Genomic DNA, 19,079 nt, shown 5'->3' on the forward strand with positions numbered 1-19,079 from the left:
CGACCTCCATCATCAGCGCATTGGCTTGGTATGCCTTGGCGCGGAGACGACGGATCTCACCCCGGATAGCAACTTCCTCCTCCCCAAGGCCGGAGTTGGCCAGACTAGGGAACTTACGGAACTGACACCATTTTAATTCCAGCCTCACCCCATCCTTACACCATCAAAAATATCGCTAATACACCCGCAGCACCACGACCCAAGTCCCTTCAAGTACATAACGAGCCCCAAGTACATAATGAACCCCAAGTACATGATGACGGCCCTGTCTTCCTAACAATAACTGTACCATCCGAACCTAAGCCCCGTCCCCAACATTCTGACTCAATAACAACTACTAATGAACATTTTGTATTTACAGTTAATCCACAGTGTACAAACGAAGTTCTTCATTGAGGACGACAAACTCTGGAAGATACCTAACGGACCATCAACTAGAGTCCAAAGCAGACTGGAGTGCGTGCCCCAAGGCGAGGCGATTGAACTGGCTCGCAAGGAACACGTGGAACATGGACATTGGGGGCGAGATATGATCAAGTTACAGCTAATCGACCGCATATGCAGCCCCCATCTAGACCGATCAGTCACCACCGCCATCCTCGAATGTGGGCAGTATAAAAATTTCGGTGCGACGCACCTTAACTCTTTACTTGAGCCCATCATACGGCGACATCCATTCGAGCTCTTCGTGGCTGATTATCTGACGATGCCGAAGTCAAAAGGGGGATTTACTAACGTTCTGCTGATTATAGACACATATTCACAGTTTGTATGGGGCTTTAAGCTCAAGAACCACGGCACGGCGAAATCGACCGTCGCAGGACTCGAAAGCATACGACACAACTTCAGCACCCCAGAAACGTTGATGACGGACGGTGGAAAGCATTTTGACAACGAAGAGGTCAAGATTTGGTGTGAAAAACACGATACGAACCGCTACGTTACTCCCGCATACGCACCATGGATTAATGGACTGGTCGAAGGTACTAATAAATTATTATTAGGTCGGTTGAAACATATGTGCGCTCCGCATCTAGGCGAAGACAACACCACGGACGTCGACCCCGAATCCGTCACCACGCGCTGGTCAGACCATTTCGAGACCGCCATCGAACACCTCAACACGCGGATTCTGCCCTCGTTTAAGTTCTCACCAAAAGAACTGCTCTTAGGTCTTGTCATTAACACTCCGCGTACCCCACTCAACGACACGACGAACCAACCCACACCAGACGAAGCTCACGTGCATTCAGCATACGTCTCTCAACAAAGAAACGACGCCCTCGCGAACGCAGTAGCCAACGCTATCAAACGGAAAGCGGCGTTCAGTCGATGAGTAGTGTCCGAACACCAAGGTGAGGTAGTTTTCGAGCCTGGACAGTTAGTTCAAGTATATGCCAGTGATATAGACAGCAACTTCAAGGCGTCTCGAAAGATCATTCCGAGATGGTCAGCACCTTGTCGAATCGTGACGAAACGAATCAATTCGTACACGCTAGAAACCCTAGAAGGATTCCCCATGGCCGGATGGTATCACGCAAGGCGCCTAAGGCGCTTCCTACCACGAACAGGCACTCTGCTAGCAGAAGCAGAAGGATAGAGGCTGGCAGAGAACAGGGGACTCGTTTGGCTCGAGCATTCGACGACCCCGGAGTGTCGTATTTTAGGGGGGGGGTACTTGTATTAGGAGGTTCGGCAGCAGAGCAGTCTTAGGGGCTATTCTTAGTTAGGTTCAGGGTTCTGGGGTCTCAGACCCGGTTGGAAGGTTCATTAGAGTAGCAGATTCCCAGGGCAATAGACATCACTTCCATTGCCAGCAGCCACCAGTGTCAAGGCGTAGCCTTTCCACCGCGACGGATTCCCTCAATTGCCCTTCGTCCCTGTCCATCCATGTCCATCCATCCCCATTGGTGCGTCATTTCTCTCCTATTATCACTCTGATCAAGCAGCAGACTGTTTTACATGTACATTCCCATACATGAGGCCGCTTACCGTCCCTTACATATTATCGCGCTACGGACTCGCCTATACTACTGTCGCTTAAACAGATCCCGAGTTCTTACGGATTAAGATAAATAGTTGCATCGTACTCTGCCAATATCACTTCCCTTTTGCTCCCTTGGATTTATATCTAAGTCCGTGTGACCAACAAAGTCCCCTTAGTCTTCCGCGTTGCAACGGACCCCTTCCCGCACCTCGGACTACTTCCGGTAGCTCGTTACCTCGAGACCTTGACACCTTGACACCTCGACACCTTAACACCTCGACACCTTGATCATCGTACCGCTAGATATCCGTTCCTTGCGAACTATCTTCCGTCCGGACACTCCTTTCCTTAAAACCGGACTTCACCTGCGTGTCCGCCGCTCAGATCTTAAGCCCGTCGGATTGATTCCTTTGCATTTATTGCGAAGACTTCCTTCAGTAGCAATCCCCTTGGGACGAGCTATCACACTCGCACTCATACGGATTGGTAGTCTACTCTAACAGGCTACACGGAATCTCTTTTGCTCAGCGAGAGGAGCCACTCTTGCATGGCCTCAGACTTCAATTCGCCGTTGTCGGATCGGTAGACACCGACTTTGAGGTTGGTTTCGAGCTCGCGCGCGCGTTCCCAAGCTTGAAGATGAGGGAAAGCGTCAGACTTAGCAGCGAGAGGAATAGACCATGCGTAAGACGAGTAATCATCGATGATGTCCATGACATATTTGTTACCGGATGCGGATACAGTATCGGTGTGCTCCATCAAGTCTACATGTACAATCCCCAGCTTTCTGGTAGCTCTATCTCCAACTTGGACCTTTGGGATGCTAGTTCTTGTCTGCTTGCCAATAATACATGCGTCACACTTGGGGGGTTCCGTAGAGAGAGTGATAGGCATACCGGTGGCATTGTTGGAACGTGCCAAGTCATATACGGCGCGATAATTCGCATGGCCTAGATGGCGATGCCACGTTTGAAGGGTGGGTGTTAAGACCGTGTTCAACGGGTCGGACCGGAGGGGCTTAGCTTCAGCTCGTGCGCTGCGCTCTTTACCCAAGTACGTGCCCCTAATTTACAGGGGGTTGGATATCGTCGGCCGAAGGGTATAGACGGGCCGGACGAGAGAGAGAAGACTACCCGAGACTTCGTCCGGGTAGAAACTAACAAGGTACAGACTACCCGAAGGTAGAAGCGGAGGGATTTAGCCTTAGGGATATAATCCCGAGGCTCGGAGGGTCGGACTAGGAAGACAATCCTAAGAGCCGAGGGAACACGAGGAATGAACTGAGTCTAAGATGATATTCGAACTGAGGATATACTACGGGTTACAAGGGGTTTATATACTATAAGGTATCCGACGGACGTCCGGCCGAAGCGCAGTCCTCGGAACATAAAGCTATGTAGAAAACATACTAGTGAGTAAAACATAACTGCGGACGATCGAAAGTGGGGCCGGATATGAAATAGAACAAAGGGAACGAGTTAAATGAAAGGGAAATGAATAGACTAACGGACGGATCAGAATGGACCCGGACATTGACTGTCAGGATGATCCGGACACATAGGGGCAGAAAGAAGCCTATACAAATGGGGACTCAGGGAAATGAATTCTAGAACGGACCCGAGGAATCGGGTGGATCGGACCGGACGAGAAGCCTCATGTATGGGATATGACAGTGGGTAGCTGTTGAGACACATAAGCATGTTCCGCGGATAACTGTCCTCCAGATAACGCATAGAGGCGACGAGACGTCAAGATGCCAGACAGCATGCGTGCTCCACTGCGGGCCTGGACCCAGCAATTGGTAGCATCGAATGACGCGATACAACAATGAGCGGCACAAAGGGATGAAACTGAAATGAGGCGAACAGTGGCTGCCGGTATGAATAGAACTTGGTCTAAGGTGATATGAATCCCTTTTGCGACGACAAGACGAAGTGTACCAATGCCGATTGCCTGAATAGATGAGCCACCCACGCTGTTAACAACACGGGGAGGGATAGGTCGCAAATGAAAGAAGTCGGTCTCACAGTTGCTGATGTGAACTGATGCTCCGCTGTCTAAGAAGAACAGAATGATAGAGGGGTCGACAATGGTTTTATTGCGCTGGTTGGGAGCCTTGTAAGTGAGGCCTGCAAAGTCGACCGCACGGGAGCATTGACGCCAGTCGAGGCTAGTTTGGAGAGGCTCAACAGCAGCCAAGAGCGCGGTGTATTCGTGGTCGTCGACCGCAGAGAGTTTGCGTATGAATGTGGGGGTCATAGTATCACTGGCAAGACCAGCGAACTCACGACTTTCAGGTTCAGGGGTTGGGTCGGGAGCTTGATCAGTGGCAATGTAGATAGCTTGACGTGTCTCACTATCCAAAAGGTAAGCCCTACCCCCAGTATCATAACGAAGGCCGCCAGGCTTGCCAGTGGCAGCAGCTGGTTTGGGGGGCGCGCGAGAGGAGGACGAAGTTCCTTTGTTAGCTTCACGTGCCGCTCTCTTGCATTCGAGGACCTCATCTCGCTTGCCTTCCATGGCACCGCCCTTGCCAAAACAGTCCTTGACGGAATGTCCTGATTTCCCGCAGTTTGTACAGGAGGGGCGACCGGACGGGCCTCCTTTTGCAGCAATGAGGGCAAGATCTGTGGAAGCCTTAGCAGACTCGGAGTCAATTAGCTGCTGCTCGACATCGAGATGAGCGAAGGACCGTAGGAAGCCGTGGACGTGCTGATGGTGAGGGTGTCTGCCACATGATTGCGGACATGCGGGAGTTCCTCAGACATAGCGTTGAGCATCATGATGACGATGAAGTCATCTTCAGAGGGAAGGCCAACGGCATAGATGCGACGAACCAAATCGCTGAGTTGAGTACTGACGCCCGAGAGGCGTTCATGGCGACGATAGCGCAGGGAAAGAACCTGTTGGATGAGCAGGATTTGGGCAATGGGCCCGACCTGCTCATGGCGAGATTTGAGTGCTTCCCAGGCAACGTACGCGTTGGTGTGACTGCGTAAGAACTCCTGCTCTTTGGTACTGGAACGAGTGCGAAGAGCGGCGACTATACAAAGATTGTTGAGGTCGAAAAGGCCAGCCCCGCTTGGGTCAAGGATGGGGTTCGGACATGACATGATTCCGAGGATGTATGCGCCCCCATGTTTGAGCAGGAGATAGTTCTGCATTTTGTCTGACCAAACACCCCAGTTATTCTTGCTGCGATCAAGGACCTCGATCTTTTCAAGATCGGTCTGGCTCAAGGTAATGGAGGTGATAGCAGCTTGTGCAGATGGGACAGTGCCAGATTTGTTCTTAGCGCCGGAGCTATGGGAGCGGGTATGGGGTCCAGGTTTGGTGGACGTAGTAGGGGCCATGTTGGTGGGGAGGTGGAAAGAGGCGTACAGGTTGTCTCATTTTGACCTCAAGGTATTTATGATGACTAGTGGTGTCTGATCCACAGGGGGTTCTATTCCGAAGAAAGATATATTAACGCCCTTATAAGGTCGTTGTTGATTCTCGACGTAATTCGTCGCACGCTCTCGGCATGGATGTTCCTGCGAGTTTAATCTAAGTTAAATCTCGGCGGGCTCGATAGTGCCTAGAGGTTTCCGTGTTCTCGATTATTTACGAGAGCGCAGGGCTCATAACCTATAGAGACTAGACACAGTTAGAGACCTCAGTCGTAGTGGAACGAACTAAGATTAATGTACCTAGACACAGTTAGAGACTATATGTACTCGTAAGTGTCTGGCGGTACAGATATAAAAGAACCAAACTTACCCTCAGTCGTAGTGGAATGAACTGAGGGATAAGAGCGGGAAGACGTTGACTATATGCGTCAGTATTCCTAATATTCAACTCCGCTTGTCGCGTCGCACAACGGCACGAGCTCACGTGCTCCAACAGGCTGTGCTATCTAGCGGCTATTAACTACGTAGCTAAAACACCCATTTATGCATCATGCATTGACATTCACTGCGGAAACGAGAAAATGCCTGTACCCTATCTGTACGTGGTTAGGCCGTTTGCCTGGACACAATCCGTACCTAGTAGTCTATCTGCACGCAAACCAGACGTGAGGAATTTGGACGTTGTAAATGTCAGACTTTGGAGAAAACCGGACAAACAGATAGAAGAGATATGATGTAAACATACCCAAACCATACTCTAGATACGAGCACCCACCACCAAACCATACATGTCCAAGCAGCATTCTAAACCAGACACCAACCAGGGTACAGACATGTTCAAACGGTGTATCTAGACGTTGGGACAGTCCAAGAGTCAAATCACGCCAAAAAAATCGCTAAGTCCTTTCTTCTACTTACTCCGGAAATGATATGTGCCACGTTTATTACAGACGTACCCGGCCCCTTGGTATGTTTTTCTTCTACTTACTGTCAAAAATTTGGTGTCTCATGATGTTACTAGACACCATCATCACGTCGATGTTTTGCATCAACTCGTTGAGCGTATTCTTGTGTTGGTGAGCATGTTCCTCAGTTGTTTGCTGGTTTGCAATAATGATTTGGCTAGCAGATTCGATGGCGGCGAGACAGGCATTCATTTTGTGCATTTCAGTGAGCAGCTGTTGCTGGAAACTGCCCTCGTTCATCGACGAGTCATTGCAAAGCATAATCCAGGTCCACTCACACTCATCCTATTTTGCTACCTCTCGTCTCTACTAAAGGTACTTTCATACTCTTGCGCTCTTGTCTTCTGTGCGCTCATGGCCAGTTCAGATACTAGAAATGCCTGATGCTACCGCTACCGCTTCTACTATTCCTTCTTCCGCCTCTCCCGCCCTATTTGTCGCTAACAAAGCTACCCGTGATGCAGCCGCATGCCAGGGCGCATCACACAGCTCTCCAACACAGCCAACAACCCCACAAACCAGTTTTATCGAGGGGCAGCGGGGTAGGAGGATCAGCCATAGATTTCGTTGTTGCTATCTGTATCCTATCTAGACTCAATTTATACTATATCCACACGCTATCCATACCTGAGGACATATACACTTGACTGCTATCCATACGCAATTTCGAGTATGGTTTGTTTGACGAGCTTAAATCTAGACGATAGATATCATAACTAACTGGAGTATGGTTAGGGTCCAAAAATCAAAATCGCGTCAATCCATAAGCTTTTTGGACTTAGGCAGATGTACTTGCTCGTATCCAGTTTTGGTATGATTGGTTCTTCTATCTGTACTCTATCTAGATACAGGCATTTTCTCGTTTCCGCCGAAGGCAAGAAAGGACCGTTTGTTGGGGCAGAGGGTTCAACATTCAACTTTGAATTTATGTAAGCAATTGATGCATTCATTGAAGTATGGTACTATATGTTAAAATGCAGTGGAAATGACATGAGGATATCAGAATATGTACCATGTTGTCATTTCGCGGTTGTGTGGTCAAAATACAGTGATAATCTGTTTGGAATATAAGGTTCGTGTGACATTCTCACTGGTTCATAATCTCATTTTTTCCCAGTGATGCGCTGTCATGCATGTTATACGCTTCATACCATGACATACATAAATGGAGATGAATAGGAAAGTGTACAAGAATATACCTCTCACTATCATAAGCTAAGTTTCGTATTGTTTAGTTGTATTTATAGGTTTCTATTTGTTTCTGCCTCTTTCCATTTTTTTAAGCTTATTCAGCCACTCAGATATGTTTGTAAGCATGTCATGTGACTGGTAAAAATCTGATTTGTAAGGATTCAGCTTGACTCATCATTTTTTGTCATTGATTCGTCATGCTTTGTAATTCTTCCCCATGCTTTGTAATATTCTATTCATGTACTTTAGTAAGCAGCTGATTCAGCACACCAAAAGGCTTGGTTTATAAGCATATTCTTACCAATCCAGTGATGAGTCATGCTTAGTAAGGAGGGTTTCCAAAATGTATTTAAGGACACCAATCTTACCAAATAAAATAAGTTTTTCCCTTTCCATTCTTGTTCCCAACCGTGAGGAACGTAAGAATCTGAAGTGTGGAGTTTTCCCGCTTTCTGTCTCCAACGTGTGAGATCCAGAAGAAAGTGAAGGTCTACGAGTTACCTTTGAAAACCATCGTATTTTGTCAATCAAGTTGTATACTATCTTACAGGGATAACCTATACAACCATCTATTTGTTTTATTTGAGTATTACATATTCTAGTCAGCAATCTTGCTTTTACAGGAAGTGAGACACCTAACAGGAGAACACGACAAAGTTGAAACAGACTTTCATAGGTTGAAACACGACCTACTAGGGTGAAACATACCCAACAGATTTATATTCATAGCAGAACACCAGGGTTATTCTGTTCAGATACAGAAATCAAGCAAAGGAGAGGTAACTTGTTTACTATTTGACCACCCACGAACAACATGTTATCAACCGAGAAGTAGAAAATACGTTGACCATGAACTTGAGGAGCTGGCAACTTTTGTCTTATGAAAGTGTAGTTGTGTTGTCACTGCATTTTTACACGCTTCTATATAAGACCCTCAAGTAACAAGACATCACTGGAGCCCACCGCGAGGGTGGCTTTTCTTTGTTTTGATTAACCCTACATCGTATTCAGTGCACACTGCACAATCCCCCATCATATTCTGAATTTTTCCACCCAGTATTGTGGAAACCACGCCAACTGTACCAGGTACAGTACCATTGTATCAGTCAACCAAAGCCACACACATCATGTCGTATGCAACCCCATTATCAGTATTAATGATGCCCATTCCAGGAACCAAGGCAGCACCTGCCAAGTTCAAGGGGCATTATTCAGAAGTCAAGGACTTTCTGAGACACTACGAGAAACTGTGTGATTATAACTGTGTATCCTCTGATCAAGAGAAATGTGAAACTATTACTCAGTATATGTCCAGACGCGTCACCGAATTTGTTGAAGGACTAGCAAGCTTCAGATCTTCGAATTGGAAAGAGCTCAAAGCTGACATTTTGAAGTATTATGATGCAGACCTAGACACCAAGAAATCTAGGAGAAAAGATTTATTGTCCTACGTACGGACAACACGAGAGAAGAAAATTTTGAACCTTACTGCTTGGAAGAAGTATGTAAGAGGTTTCATTCATATAGCCGGATGGCTAGAACAAGCCAAGAAATTAACAGCCAAAGAATATGCAAGTTATTTTTGGAAAGGAATCTACAACAGCCTACGTATTAACATCGAGACACGTATCATGGCCGAAGAACCTGATAGGGACTTGTCAGAAGCTTTTCCAGTCAATAAAGTAACTTCCACAGCAGAGAAAATTTTGCACCGTGATAGATTTGCTGCAGATCTACTGGTTTCAGAAGCAGATAGCGACTCAGATGAGGATTCATCAGCTGATGAACCATCTGAAAGTACCGAGGATTCAGATTCAGATGAGTCTGACAGAGAGTTTTTTCGAAAGAAAGAGGTTAAGAAAGGCAGACTCAAAGAGAATGTGAAGAGTAAGCCTAAGAAAGAGAAGGGTACATCTAAAGGTACCAACACATCAGAGAGAACATCCATCGAACCTAGGAATGAAATGGAGACACTCATTAAGAAGATGGGCTCAATTTCCCTAGAAGACCCAGAATACATGTTGTTATTCTATCGAGCCACTCAAATTGATCCTTCAGTTAAGGATATATTAGCAGCACCCATCAGAAACGAGAAATCAACTGTGCACCCATCAGAGAAATGTGCTCATACACAGACACGAACTACTACAGCACTGAGAAATGAGACACAAATTAGCAAAGGACCACCCCCTGGTACCAGATTCCACCAAGCGCCTAACACCCCCTATCAAGACAGGATTTGTTATGGTTGCGGAGAGAGAGGCCATGGAATTACCTATTGTCCTCAGCTTTCAAAACTAGTAGAGGAAGGAAAACTCACCCGGACAAGGACAGGTCAGATTGGAAAACCAGATGGGAGGATGGTCAAGCGAATGCCAGAAGAGACGATACTTGAAGCCTTGAAGCGTGAAAGAGAAGTGCCTGCTGCACACTTCATCAAGGTCAAGGCAAATGAGCACCTACACGATATTGAGTCAGTTACGCCACTAAAGAAGAGTAAAAGTGCGTACCTCAAAGAATATGTCAGCTGTGAAAGTGAATCGGCCTCAGATACAAGTGATGCCAGAGACAGCACAACAACACAAGACACCGGGACAGATGAAGAGAACCTTGTATATCCTGTTGAAAGGACAACAAGGAGTTCACGCAAAACAAGACTAGAGAGGGACAAGGTCATCCCATCTCCAGAGTCTAAGGTACCTAAGAAAGGTAGCGAGAAAAGACGTCAGAAAGAAAACATACCAGAAAAGATTGTAGCGCCCAAAATGATGGCAGAAAGCACGCCTAGGGCACAATCTAAATCTGAGAAGTCAGCAAGAGATATGAGAAAACAGGGAAATGACCCTGGATGGGACAGCGATGACATCATACAGGATGATGTGCCTACAGTCAGAAAAGACTTAGCGGTGCAGCGCGATTCAACCACTCACCAAAATGATTTAAACACCGACCAGAAGAAACTAACACGTCAACGTGTTTCGGATATCGCGAAAAAAGTTAAGCCAGAGGAAATTCTAGATAGCGTGCTGAGGACACCTATAAGATTGGAAGTAGGTGAGCTTCTAGGAAGTTCCCAAGAACTATCTGGAATGTTATCAAATGCAATTAAACCAAAATCTATTGATTCAAAAATAGAAGCCCACTCTGTATGGACAAAAACACGGGGCTTACTAATCAAGATTGCCATGCAGTGTGATGGGCAATCAATCAATGCTATTATCGACACAGGAAGCCAACTAAATATAGTGAGTAAATATATTTGGAAGACTATTATTAATCGACCGATCGACATTGCCAAATCGGTGACATTAAATGATGCAAATGGCGGGGAAGGTTGATTACGTGGTCTAGTTCAAAATGTTCCACTCAATTGTGGAGGAGTTTTCACACATGCGAACTTATTTGTAGGAGATCACGTCCCATTTCATTTATTATTAGGCCGACCATGGCAGAGAAATAATTATGTATCTATCGATGAAAGATTTGATGGTACATGGTTGCTATTTAAAGATCCGCTCAATTTGGAAGTCAGGTACGAGCTATTTTGTACACCTGATGGGAAAGATCCAATTTGGGATTTCGAACCACCAACACTCAGAAACTCCACTGGAACAAGTTTATTTTTAGCCGGAAATAAAGAATTACCTTTTTTGGTTGAGAATTCTGAAAATTCTTCGAGTCATTCAAAAGCCGAAGCCGAAATTCTCAGAACGTCCAAATTTCAAAAAATAGTTACACCCAAGCAAATTCTGAGTAAGAAATCAGTCAATGACACTTTGGTCACCCCATTTTAGACACCTCTTAGGTTGATTGTGGCCTATAGAGATTTGTACCTAAGAGGTATGTTTCCGATGGTCTCTCCAATGTTCTATGGTCCTTCCCTATTATGTTTGTGGACCAAAGGAGTATGTATGGTACATAGACCAAAGATGTTTGGGAACATGTCATGGAAAGTACCATAGGGTACTTTGGACCATATATCTAATGGATTTTCCCAAATATATAGGAGTGTCTGGGGTCTAGAATCCACCTAAATTTTCAATAGTGTGTGGTAGTTTTTTGTTGATTCTGATGGTGAATAGCCTTAGACTACAATGAACCTCTGTGTTATATCTAACATATATAAGCATATAATGGCTAGCTTTGTGGATTCAATTGTGTCTTGCTCAGTTTGGTCTCCCTCTTGCTCTTCACAGGTATGTAAGGGTGACAGAGAGTTCGAAGGGGATTAGGAACACCAACCCCCTCATCTATATCAAATGCATATGCCTAGTCAAAGGTCATGTGCGACGATACTTACTCAAACAAATCCTGGAGCATTGCAACACCAGAGTTCCCCCCCATCTATATCAAATGCATATGCCCACGCTTTCATAGTCAAAGGTCATGTGCGACGATACTTACTCAAACAAATCCTGCAGCATTGCAACACCAGAGTTCCCCCCCGTCTATATCAAAGGTCATTTGCGACGATACTTACTCAAACAAATCCTGCAGCATTGCAACACCAGAGTTACCCCCCCTCATCTATATCAAATACATATGCCTAGTCAAAGGTCATTTGCGACAATACTTACTCAAACAAATCCTGGATGGCTCATTCGTTCTGGCGAACTACAAAGACATTATAGCCTAGGTAGGGCGAACCATATATTATTTACGGTGGACCACGAAGACATTATAGCCTCAGTAGGGCGGATAATACACCATATTGGGCAGACCACCGCACCATTATAGGGAGGACCATATGCCATGTGGGGCAGACCACAATGACATCATAGCCTATGTAGGGCTGACTAGGGCAGACCGCAAAGACATTATAGCCTACGTAGGGCGGACCGCAATGACATTATAGACTGACTAGGGCAGACCATACACCATATAGGTCGGACCACAGTGACATTATAGACTGACTAGGGCAGACCGCAATGACATTATAGCCTATGTAGGGCGGACCGCAATGACATTATAGACTGACTAGGGCAGACCATACACCATATAGGTCGGACCACAGTGGCATTATAGACTGACTAGGGCAGACCACAAAGACATTATAGCCTATGTAGGGCGGACCGCAATGACATTATAGACTGACTAGGGCAGACCATACACCATATAGGGCGGACCACAGTGACATTATAGACTGACTAGGGCAGACCATACACCATATAGGTCGGACCACAGTGACATTATAGACTGACTAGGGCAGACCGCAAAGACATTATAGCCTACATAGGGCAGACCGCAATGACATTATAGACTGACTAGGGCAGACCGCAAAGACATTATAGCCTACGTAGGGCGGACCGCAATGACATTCGAAGACATTATAGCCTACGTAGGGCGGACCATATGTCATGTAGGGCAGACCACAATGATATGATAGACTGACTAGGGCAGACCGCAAAGACATTATAGTGGGTGATAAACCGGGGAGGATGGGGGGCACTCTAGCAAATAGATAGGTGATGAACCGGGTGCTTGTCATGTAGGGCAGACCCACGCACAATTATGGGCTACCTAGGGAGGGCCATATGTGATGTAGGCAGACCACAATGGGACGGGGGGTGCCCTAGCAAACAGGTGGGTTATGAATCGGGGAGGACGGGGGGTGCCATAGCAAATAGACGGGTGATAAACCAGGGCGGACGGGGGGTGCCATAGCAAATAGATGGGTGATGAACCAGGCGCTCTAGGAAATAGATTGGTTTTGAATTGGGTGCACAACCATTGTTCTTCTCATCCTGCATTGCAAGAGAGCGCTGGCAGGTGCACCATGGGACGGGAGGGTGAAGAGAACATACCTGCATCTGGTTCATGTTCACAAAAATGTCCTGCCCTTGAGTCGGCCGTGTCCCTACCTTCGAAACAACCTCACATCACTGGTATCATTCATGCACAATGTCTATGATTAATAGAGCCTATTGTACAATGTTTTGTAACATGTCTTGTCATTGCACAATTTACACAATGTGTTTTGATAAATTAACTGCCTAAGCTTCCGTATACGGTAATATTTGTGTTACAGTCACGCTGTGACAGGGGGCCGGAAGCTAAGGTGGGCCGGAAGCTAAGGTAAATGTCACGAGTTTTATTTTTGCACAACTCAGATACAATAGAACAGAGGATGTGACAGAGAATATATTATTAAACAATACACTGCAGAATGTTCTAAATGTTGCGCCGCTTGTGTAATGAGTTTATGGGGGAAGAAGGCATGAAGTCATCACCAATGTCATCCAAGTCATCCAAGTCATCTGTGAACTCCGCATTCTGACCATACCTATATTCATCCGCTAACACGATCTCCTCGATAGCATCCATCAGCTCCTCATCTTCAATTTCGCCATACTCCAGGTCACTCTCACAATCACCCTCTCCTGTCTCCTTCCAGACTCTCGTCATCATCCTCACCCCGAAACGACGATCGCGCCTGATTATAAGCGGCTTGAACCAAAGCTTCGTCAGAGGGTCCCCAACTCGCAATCATAGGCCACGCGCACGGAATGTTTTGAACCTTTTTCTTCCAGATGACGCAGATGTCGAGAAGTTCATCTGCGCGAGATCGAAGGTGGAAAAACATCACTGGATCTGCGACTGTGAAGTAATATTAGATACTGTTAATAACATTGCACGCTGACGCACCTGCTTTATGCAAGGCAGTTTGCGTACTGTCCCACTCTGCTAACATCCATTCTTGAATGACGGCCCTCTCCCGCGTCAGTCGAGCCTCCTCCTCATTGCACCGGTCTACTTCAAGTTGCAACCGGATACCATTCCTGACCGTGTCATCCGATAGCCACGCTGGAGGGTTCAAAGTGTCGTCATCCAGCCCAACGTCTTGCCAGATGTCGTCATCAACGTCGAGCTGGAAGATGCCATCGCGCGGGATGATATGAGGTGGAACAGCAGAACGGGGTGCTCGCCGCTGTTGTATAAGAGACCGTAGTTGAGAGCACAAACCGTTGTAGGTAGTAATTAATTTGAGGATGCCAGGCTCTCGGCGTTTGATTGAGTGTTCGGTATTCGCATGAAGCTTACGCTCAGCTGGAGAATTATGAGATGCATCACTGTAAACAAACTATCAACGCACCATTGACCGTGGCTCTGTACGATCTCTCAAGTCTCTCAAGTTCAAATTTTCGTTGACGAAGGCGATCACGGATGCGAGTCTTGATTGCGAGCGCATTCAAGCGAACTGTAAGGTAAGTATCCTTCTTCATCTTCTCCAGGTTGACCTTGTCCTCCGTTCCAAGTGCCGCTCGACGACGTCGGAGAGTGTCAGAGGTTTTTTTATACCGGGACCGAGCATCTGCAAGCTGCAGACTGACTTCCCCAATGTTAGGGACACGGACACCATGGAGTTGCATCTCGAGTTCGTGTATGGAGGCCTCCTGAGTTTGTAGCGTCTTCTCTAGTGCTAGGATGATAGTGATAACCTCCGCTGCCTTGTTCCTAGATTGTCCTACATGGCGTTCAGTTAAACAGTAGGCACACTCAATTATCTACATACGTGGTGTGGGTCGCGTCTGGTGATCAACCTGGGCCTTCCACTCTACACGGAGGGCATTCTCGTCCAACTCCAAGGCGTGCAAACGGTCCAGCGCATCATTCTTCTTCGATTGACAGTGGATCCAACGCCGATGGAGCCAGTGTCCGAATCCTTGCAACGATTTTGAGTCTAAGTGGCGAATTTGAGTATCGAGGACAAAAAGTCGCTGATTAAACTTCGCCGAAGAGTGAGATAAATAGACGGATTAGAAAAAAGAATACGCACCCCTGAAACACGCAAGGAAGGGATGAGAGGCTTGAGGAAACTCCATAACCGCTCGCATCCCTCGCCATCAGACAAGCCGAATCCCTCGCGCTTCCTAGGGTGGTAAACAATCTGACACGCCCACTGGTGACCATAGGCATGGAACACAGCTACAGCAAATGCGATGCGAGATAGAATGGAATCATCCATGAAGTTCCACTTGCGACAGCTCCGTTCGAGCTGGCATCCGATGTCGTACAAAAGCCCGATTGTCATCTGAGTGGGGATGTGTTTGAACAACCGGTCCAGGAGAGCAAGCGCATAATGTTGCTTTTCGCCCGCAGATGTCAGGTTCGCAATCCATAGGACACGATCATGTCTGCAAACCAGTGCCATGAGGCCAGTATCGGTAAAGAAACTGAGTACTCGCCTTCTCCCTCTTTTCGTCGGCAGCAATGAAGGAGTCGCCACATCCATTCAAGACAGATACTGGTATGCGCATGCCCTCCTCATAGCCATCTTCATCAGGTTCCGCCCTCGAGGTCCTTGCTTGTCGTCTGTCTCTGCGACACCTTTCAACAAAATCTTCCATTGCTTTCAAATCGTCCGTCGGTACAAAGAAGGATGGTGTCGGGTTGGGAGGATCGCTACCAGCAGCACCGCGAGGATTTGCAGAGCGTTTCTGTGTAAAGCACGCGTCAATGCAAACGATAACATCTGGCCTACAAATGATTAACTGATGTAGTAGCATAGTAATAAATCACATACATAGGAAGAGAACCTCTCGCTCCGTTTCGCCAATCGTTCCCTCCAAAACAGAGTGGGCACCGCGAGCGCAGATACTCACTAGGTTGGTCCACGCAGGCACCATCTTTCCGGGAACCAACCACGAGTGTAGCGATGTGATTCTGAGCCAATACGGTCAAGACCTGGTACCAGTGGAACGCATTGCTGAAGCGACGCCGTAAGTTATTCTGTAGGAAGGTTGAGTATGGATATGCAACCACGAGAACATAAATGTCGACCTTAAGCCTCAACTTATATTTCATTCCGTCAAGAAAAGTCTCCAGCGCATCACACCACGCCGTTTGATTGGGGGACTGACGAAGAAAAAGAAGGCGGACGAACTCGAGAAGTCGTAAGTCCACTGCCAGGGAGGGTGCCAGGGACGCGCATGGAAAAAGCCCGCGATGAAGAAGCTGAAGCGGGGCAGGTGAACAAGGGCAGGCGATGATGGTGATTTCCTCGAAAGCTGTAATATACATGAGATTAATGTTAGAAGAGAAAAAAATGATAACACACCATCAAAAAACACGCATGCAACTTTGATGTTATGAGTTCTGCACCCAGTCCCGCACTCCCCATCAGTCCGATGACGTATGGCTGGCATGTTGGCATGATGTAGCGATACAGTCTCTTGAAGGTATGACAGATAGGGCACTATCATGGCCGGAATTATATCATCTGACCACCTGTGCCACTGATTAGCCCTTTTTTGGGAGCTGGTGAGACGACGGGGAGAAGCGTCAATAGAAAAATGTATTGAGTCGCTGAAGGGAAACACAGGTCCATCATCCCTCTGTCTGGGTTCCGTCCTACGTATGGGTGATGAACGACGCGGCCTTTGCTGTGCTAGACGTTGTCGTCCTGGCAGAACTAAGATGGGTGGTGGGCCAGGAAGATAGAGGTCGAGTTTTTTTGTCTCGCGGGGACGTTTCCATCTATTGACCATCCAAGGTTCGCAAATGATAGCAGTCGGCTGATGTATCGACGGTGGTGAAGAATGGTGGGTTGTTGCCTTATGACGTCGAGGTTTTGGACGGCGGACTGCCATAGCGTAATACCTTAAGACTCGAAGTCAACAAGGCAGGAAACAGTGACACGAAGTCAACAAGGGAGGAAACAGTGACACGAAGTCAACTAGGGAACTCAGCCCCCATCTATTGACCATCCAAGGTTCGCAAATGATAGCAGTCGGCTGATGTATCGACGGTGGTGAAGAATGGTGGGTTGTTGCCTTATGACGTCGAGGTTTTGGACGGCGGGACTGCCATAGCGTAATACCTTAAGACTCGAAGTCAACAAGGCAGGAAACAGTGACACGAAGTCAACAAGGGAGGAAACAGTGACACGAAGTCAACTAGGGAACTCAGCCCACGGAGGCGCAGTCTGGGGAAGTTTGATTGTAGTGACCGATGGTGGCGGACGTTGATGGACAAAGTAGGATCACTAGTGAAAAATCAAAATAATCACATTGGGCTGAGAAATCACGAAGCTTAATTCAATTTATTCCAGACTACACCAAAATACTTCGGGATCGTTCAATGGCGCTTAACGATAGGGCCAACTCGAAGATCTTGAAAGCAGATCGAGTCTGATTTGAATGCGGATAAATTGTGGTAAGTGTGTTGGTGAGTCCAAATGTGTTGTTACTCGGATCCTCACGTGGTTATACTATGTTGTTCCAGAAGAAAGGGTGAGCCTTGCTGTCAGAGTAATGTGAAGAACGCAAAGTGAACTCACCGCCCCATCATCGTGATGAGTCTCTTGCTCAATGTCTGAAACATGTACGCAGTGAGTAGGTATCTTGATCTCGTAAAGCCAAAGCTCGTAAATCCAAAGAGGAAAATAAATGTTACAGATCGTAATGCCGGAGTAAGATCATAGTCCGCTGATGGTAACCATACAAAACCGGATAATGGAGCACGAAGGAACACAACAGCATGGATTTGATTGTAAGGTAACGAGAATGGACAACAGAAAATATGTCAGGACAACTATATGGAATCATGATTGCATGGGAAGCGAATGGGGTATGATTGGGGGCCTGCCGAAATGATCAAAAAATGTCTGCACATAAAATGCCGTCGCCACACGCTTGACTTCCCAAGATTTTGTATCTATGAAGTTGTCTGATGTCAGCGGGGGGTCGTAAGAAGAGGCGGCAACGCCATCCCAATCGCAAAGCAGTAGGCGAAAATTCTCCAAGTAAGGAAGACAGCCCTGCAGGGTGTTTATCCCACAACCCGTAGTGTTCCGACGGAAACGGCTCTGACCACATCACTAGACCAGCGTCGCCCGGGAAGATGCCATGGAGGAGTTGCTCGCGACCAGCTGGATCATCTTTCCATTCTCTCCGTGCCAAGTGACGGTCAAGATCCCTCAACTCGTATCGAAAGCCGAGTTCAAACAGCTCCCATGTGACCTTCTGAGCTAGAAGTGCGGAAGGATTAGTAAGACTGGCGACAGAAAATTGTTCACCCCGAAATTCCACAACTCCATCTGGGGAAAATACATCGCCCTGAGATTCTAGCACATCATCGCCGAACTCCCGCATCACCTGCTTCCGCTTCTCGGTAGCTGTAAGACCCTTCTGTCAGGATCTTTCTCCCTATGAGATTGTGGGTTGGCAGAAGGCACACTACCAAGGAAGTCGCGCCATAGTTGAGGAGTGGGATAAGTGCGTGGAGGATCGTGGTCGACTCGGCCTACCCACAGCGCACAACATGCAAGCCAATTGGCAAGGTATACTTGCAGACGTTCAGCCAGTTTGGGGCCGATAAGAAGAGCAGGCTCAGGGAATCTATACCCCCGATCAATAACGTAGGGCGTGTGAATGCGAGACTGGTCCTTGATTGCAATTTTCATCGCAGCTTCCCAATGGAGGTTCGGCGGCGGAAGTAAGGAGTGTCAGGGTCTTGCCACTTGTTCCTGGATTCGCCTGACTGAGCAGGACGTGCAGGGCGAGCTTCAATGGAGTCTAAAATGATGAGTATCCAACGTGCACAAAA

General features: G+C 47.1%; 3 protein-coding genes across 3 annotated transcripts; all 3 read right to left on the reverse strand.

Annotated features, from left to right (window-relative positions):
- Window positions 1-3,735: 3,735 nt before the first annotated feature.
- DEU56DRAFT_762464 (uncharacterized protein) lies at window positions 3,736-4,507 on the reverse strand (the record flags this gene model as incomplete). Its single annotated transcript, XM_041350698.1, has 2 exons — window positions 3,736-3,837; window positions 3,962-4,507. The coding sequence occupies 2 exons, from the start codon at window positions 4,505-4,507 to the stop codon at window positions 3,736-3,738; spliced, it is 648 nt and encodes a 215-aa protein (XP_041200667.1).
- Window positions 4,508-13,703: 9,196 nt separating this feature from the next.
- On the reverse strand, window positions 13,704-17,342 carry DEU56DRAFT_874510 (uncharacterized protein; the record flags this gene model as incomplete). The annotated part of the gene is made up of 12 exons (XM_041355970.1): window positions 13,704-13,912; window positions 13,947-14,129; window positions 14,178-14,579; window positions 14,626-14,997; window positions 15,046-15,259; window positions 15,310-15,725; window positions 15,760-16,010; window positions 16,057-16,262; window positions 16,314-16,532; window positions 16,613-16,790; window positions 17,095-17,115; window positions 17,329-17,342. The coding sequence occupies 12 exons, from the start codon at window positions 17,340-17,342 to the stop codon at window positions 13,704-13,706; spliced, it is 2,685 nt and encodes an 894-aa protein (XP_041200668.1).
- Window positions 17,343-18,127: 785 nt separating this feature from the next.
- DEU56DRAFT_762466 (uncharacterized protein) lies at window positions 18,128-18,936 on the reverse strand (the record flags this gene model as incomplete). Its single annotated transcript, XM_041350699.1, has 2 exons — window positions 18,128-18,648; window positions 18,711-18,936. The coding sequence occupies 2 exons, from the start codon at window positions 18,934-18,936 to the stop codon at window positions 18,128-18,130; spliced, it is 747 nt and encodes a 248-aa protein (XP_041200669.1).
- Between the last annotated feature and the right edge of the window lie 143 nt (window positions 18,937-19,079).

This window comes from Suillus clintonianus (assembly GCF_016758775.1).
Source record: "Suillus clintonianus strain FC179 chromosome Unknown DEU56scaffold_231, whole genome shotgun sequence".
NCBI classification, from domain to species: domain Eukaryota; kingdom Fungi; phylum Basidiomycota; class Agaricomycetes; order Boletales; family Suillaceae; genus Suillus; species Suillus clintonianus.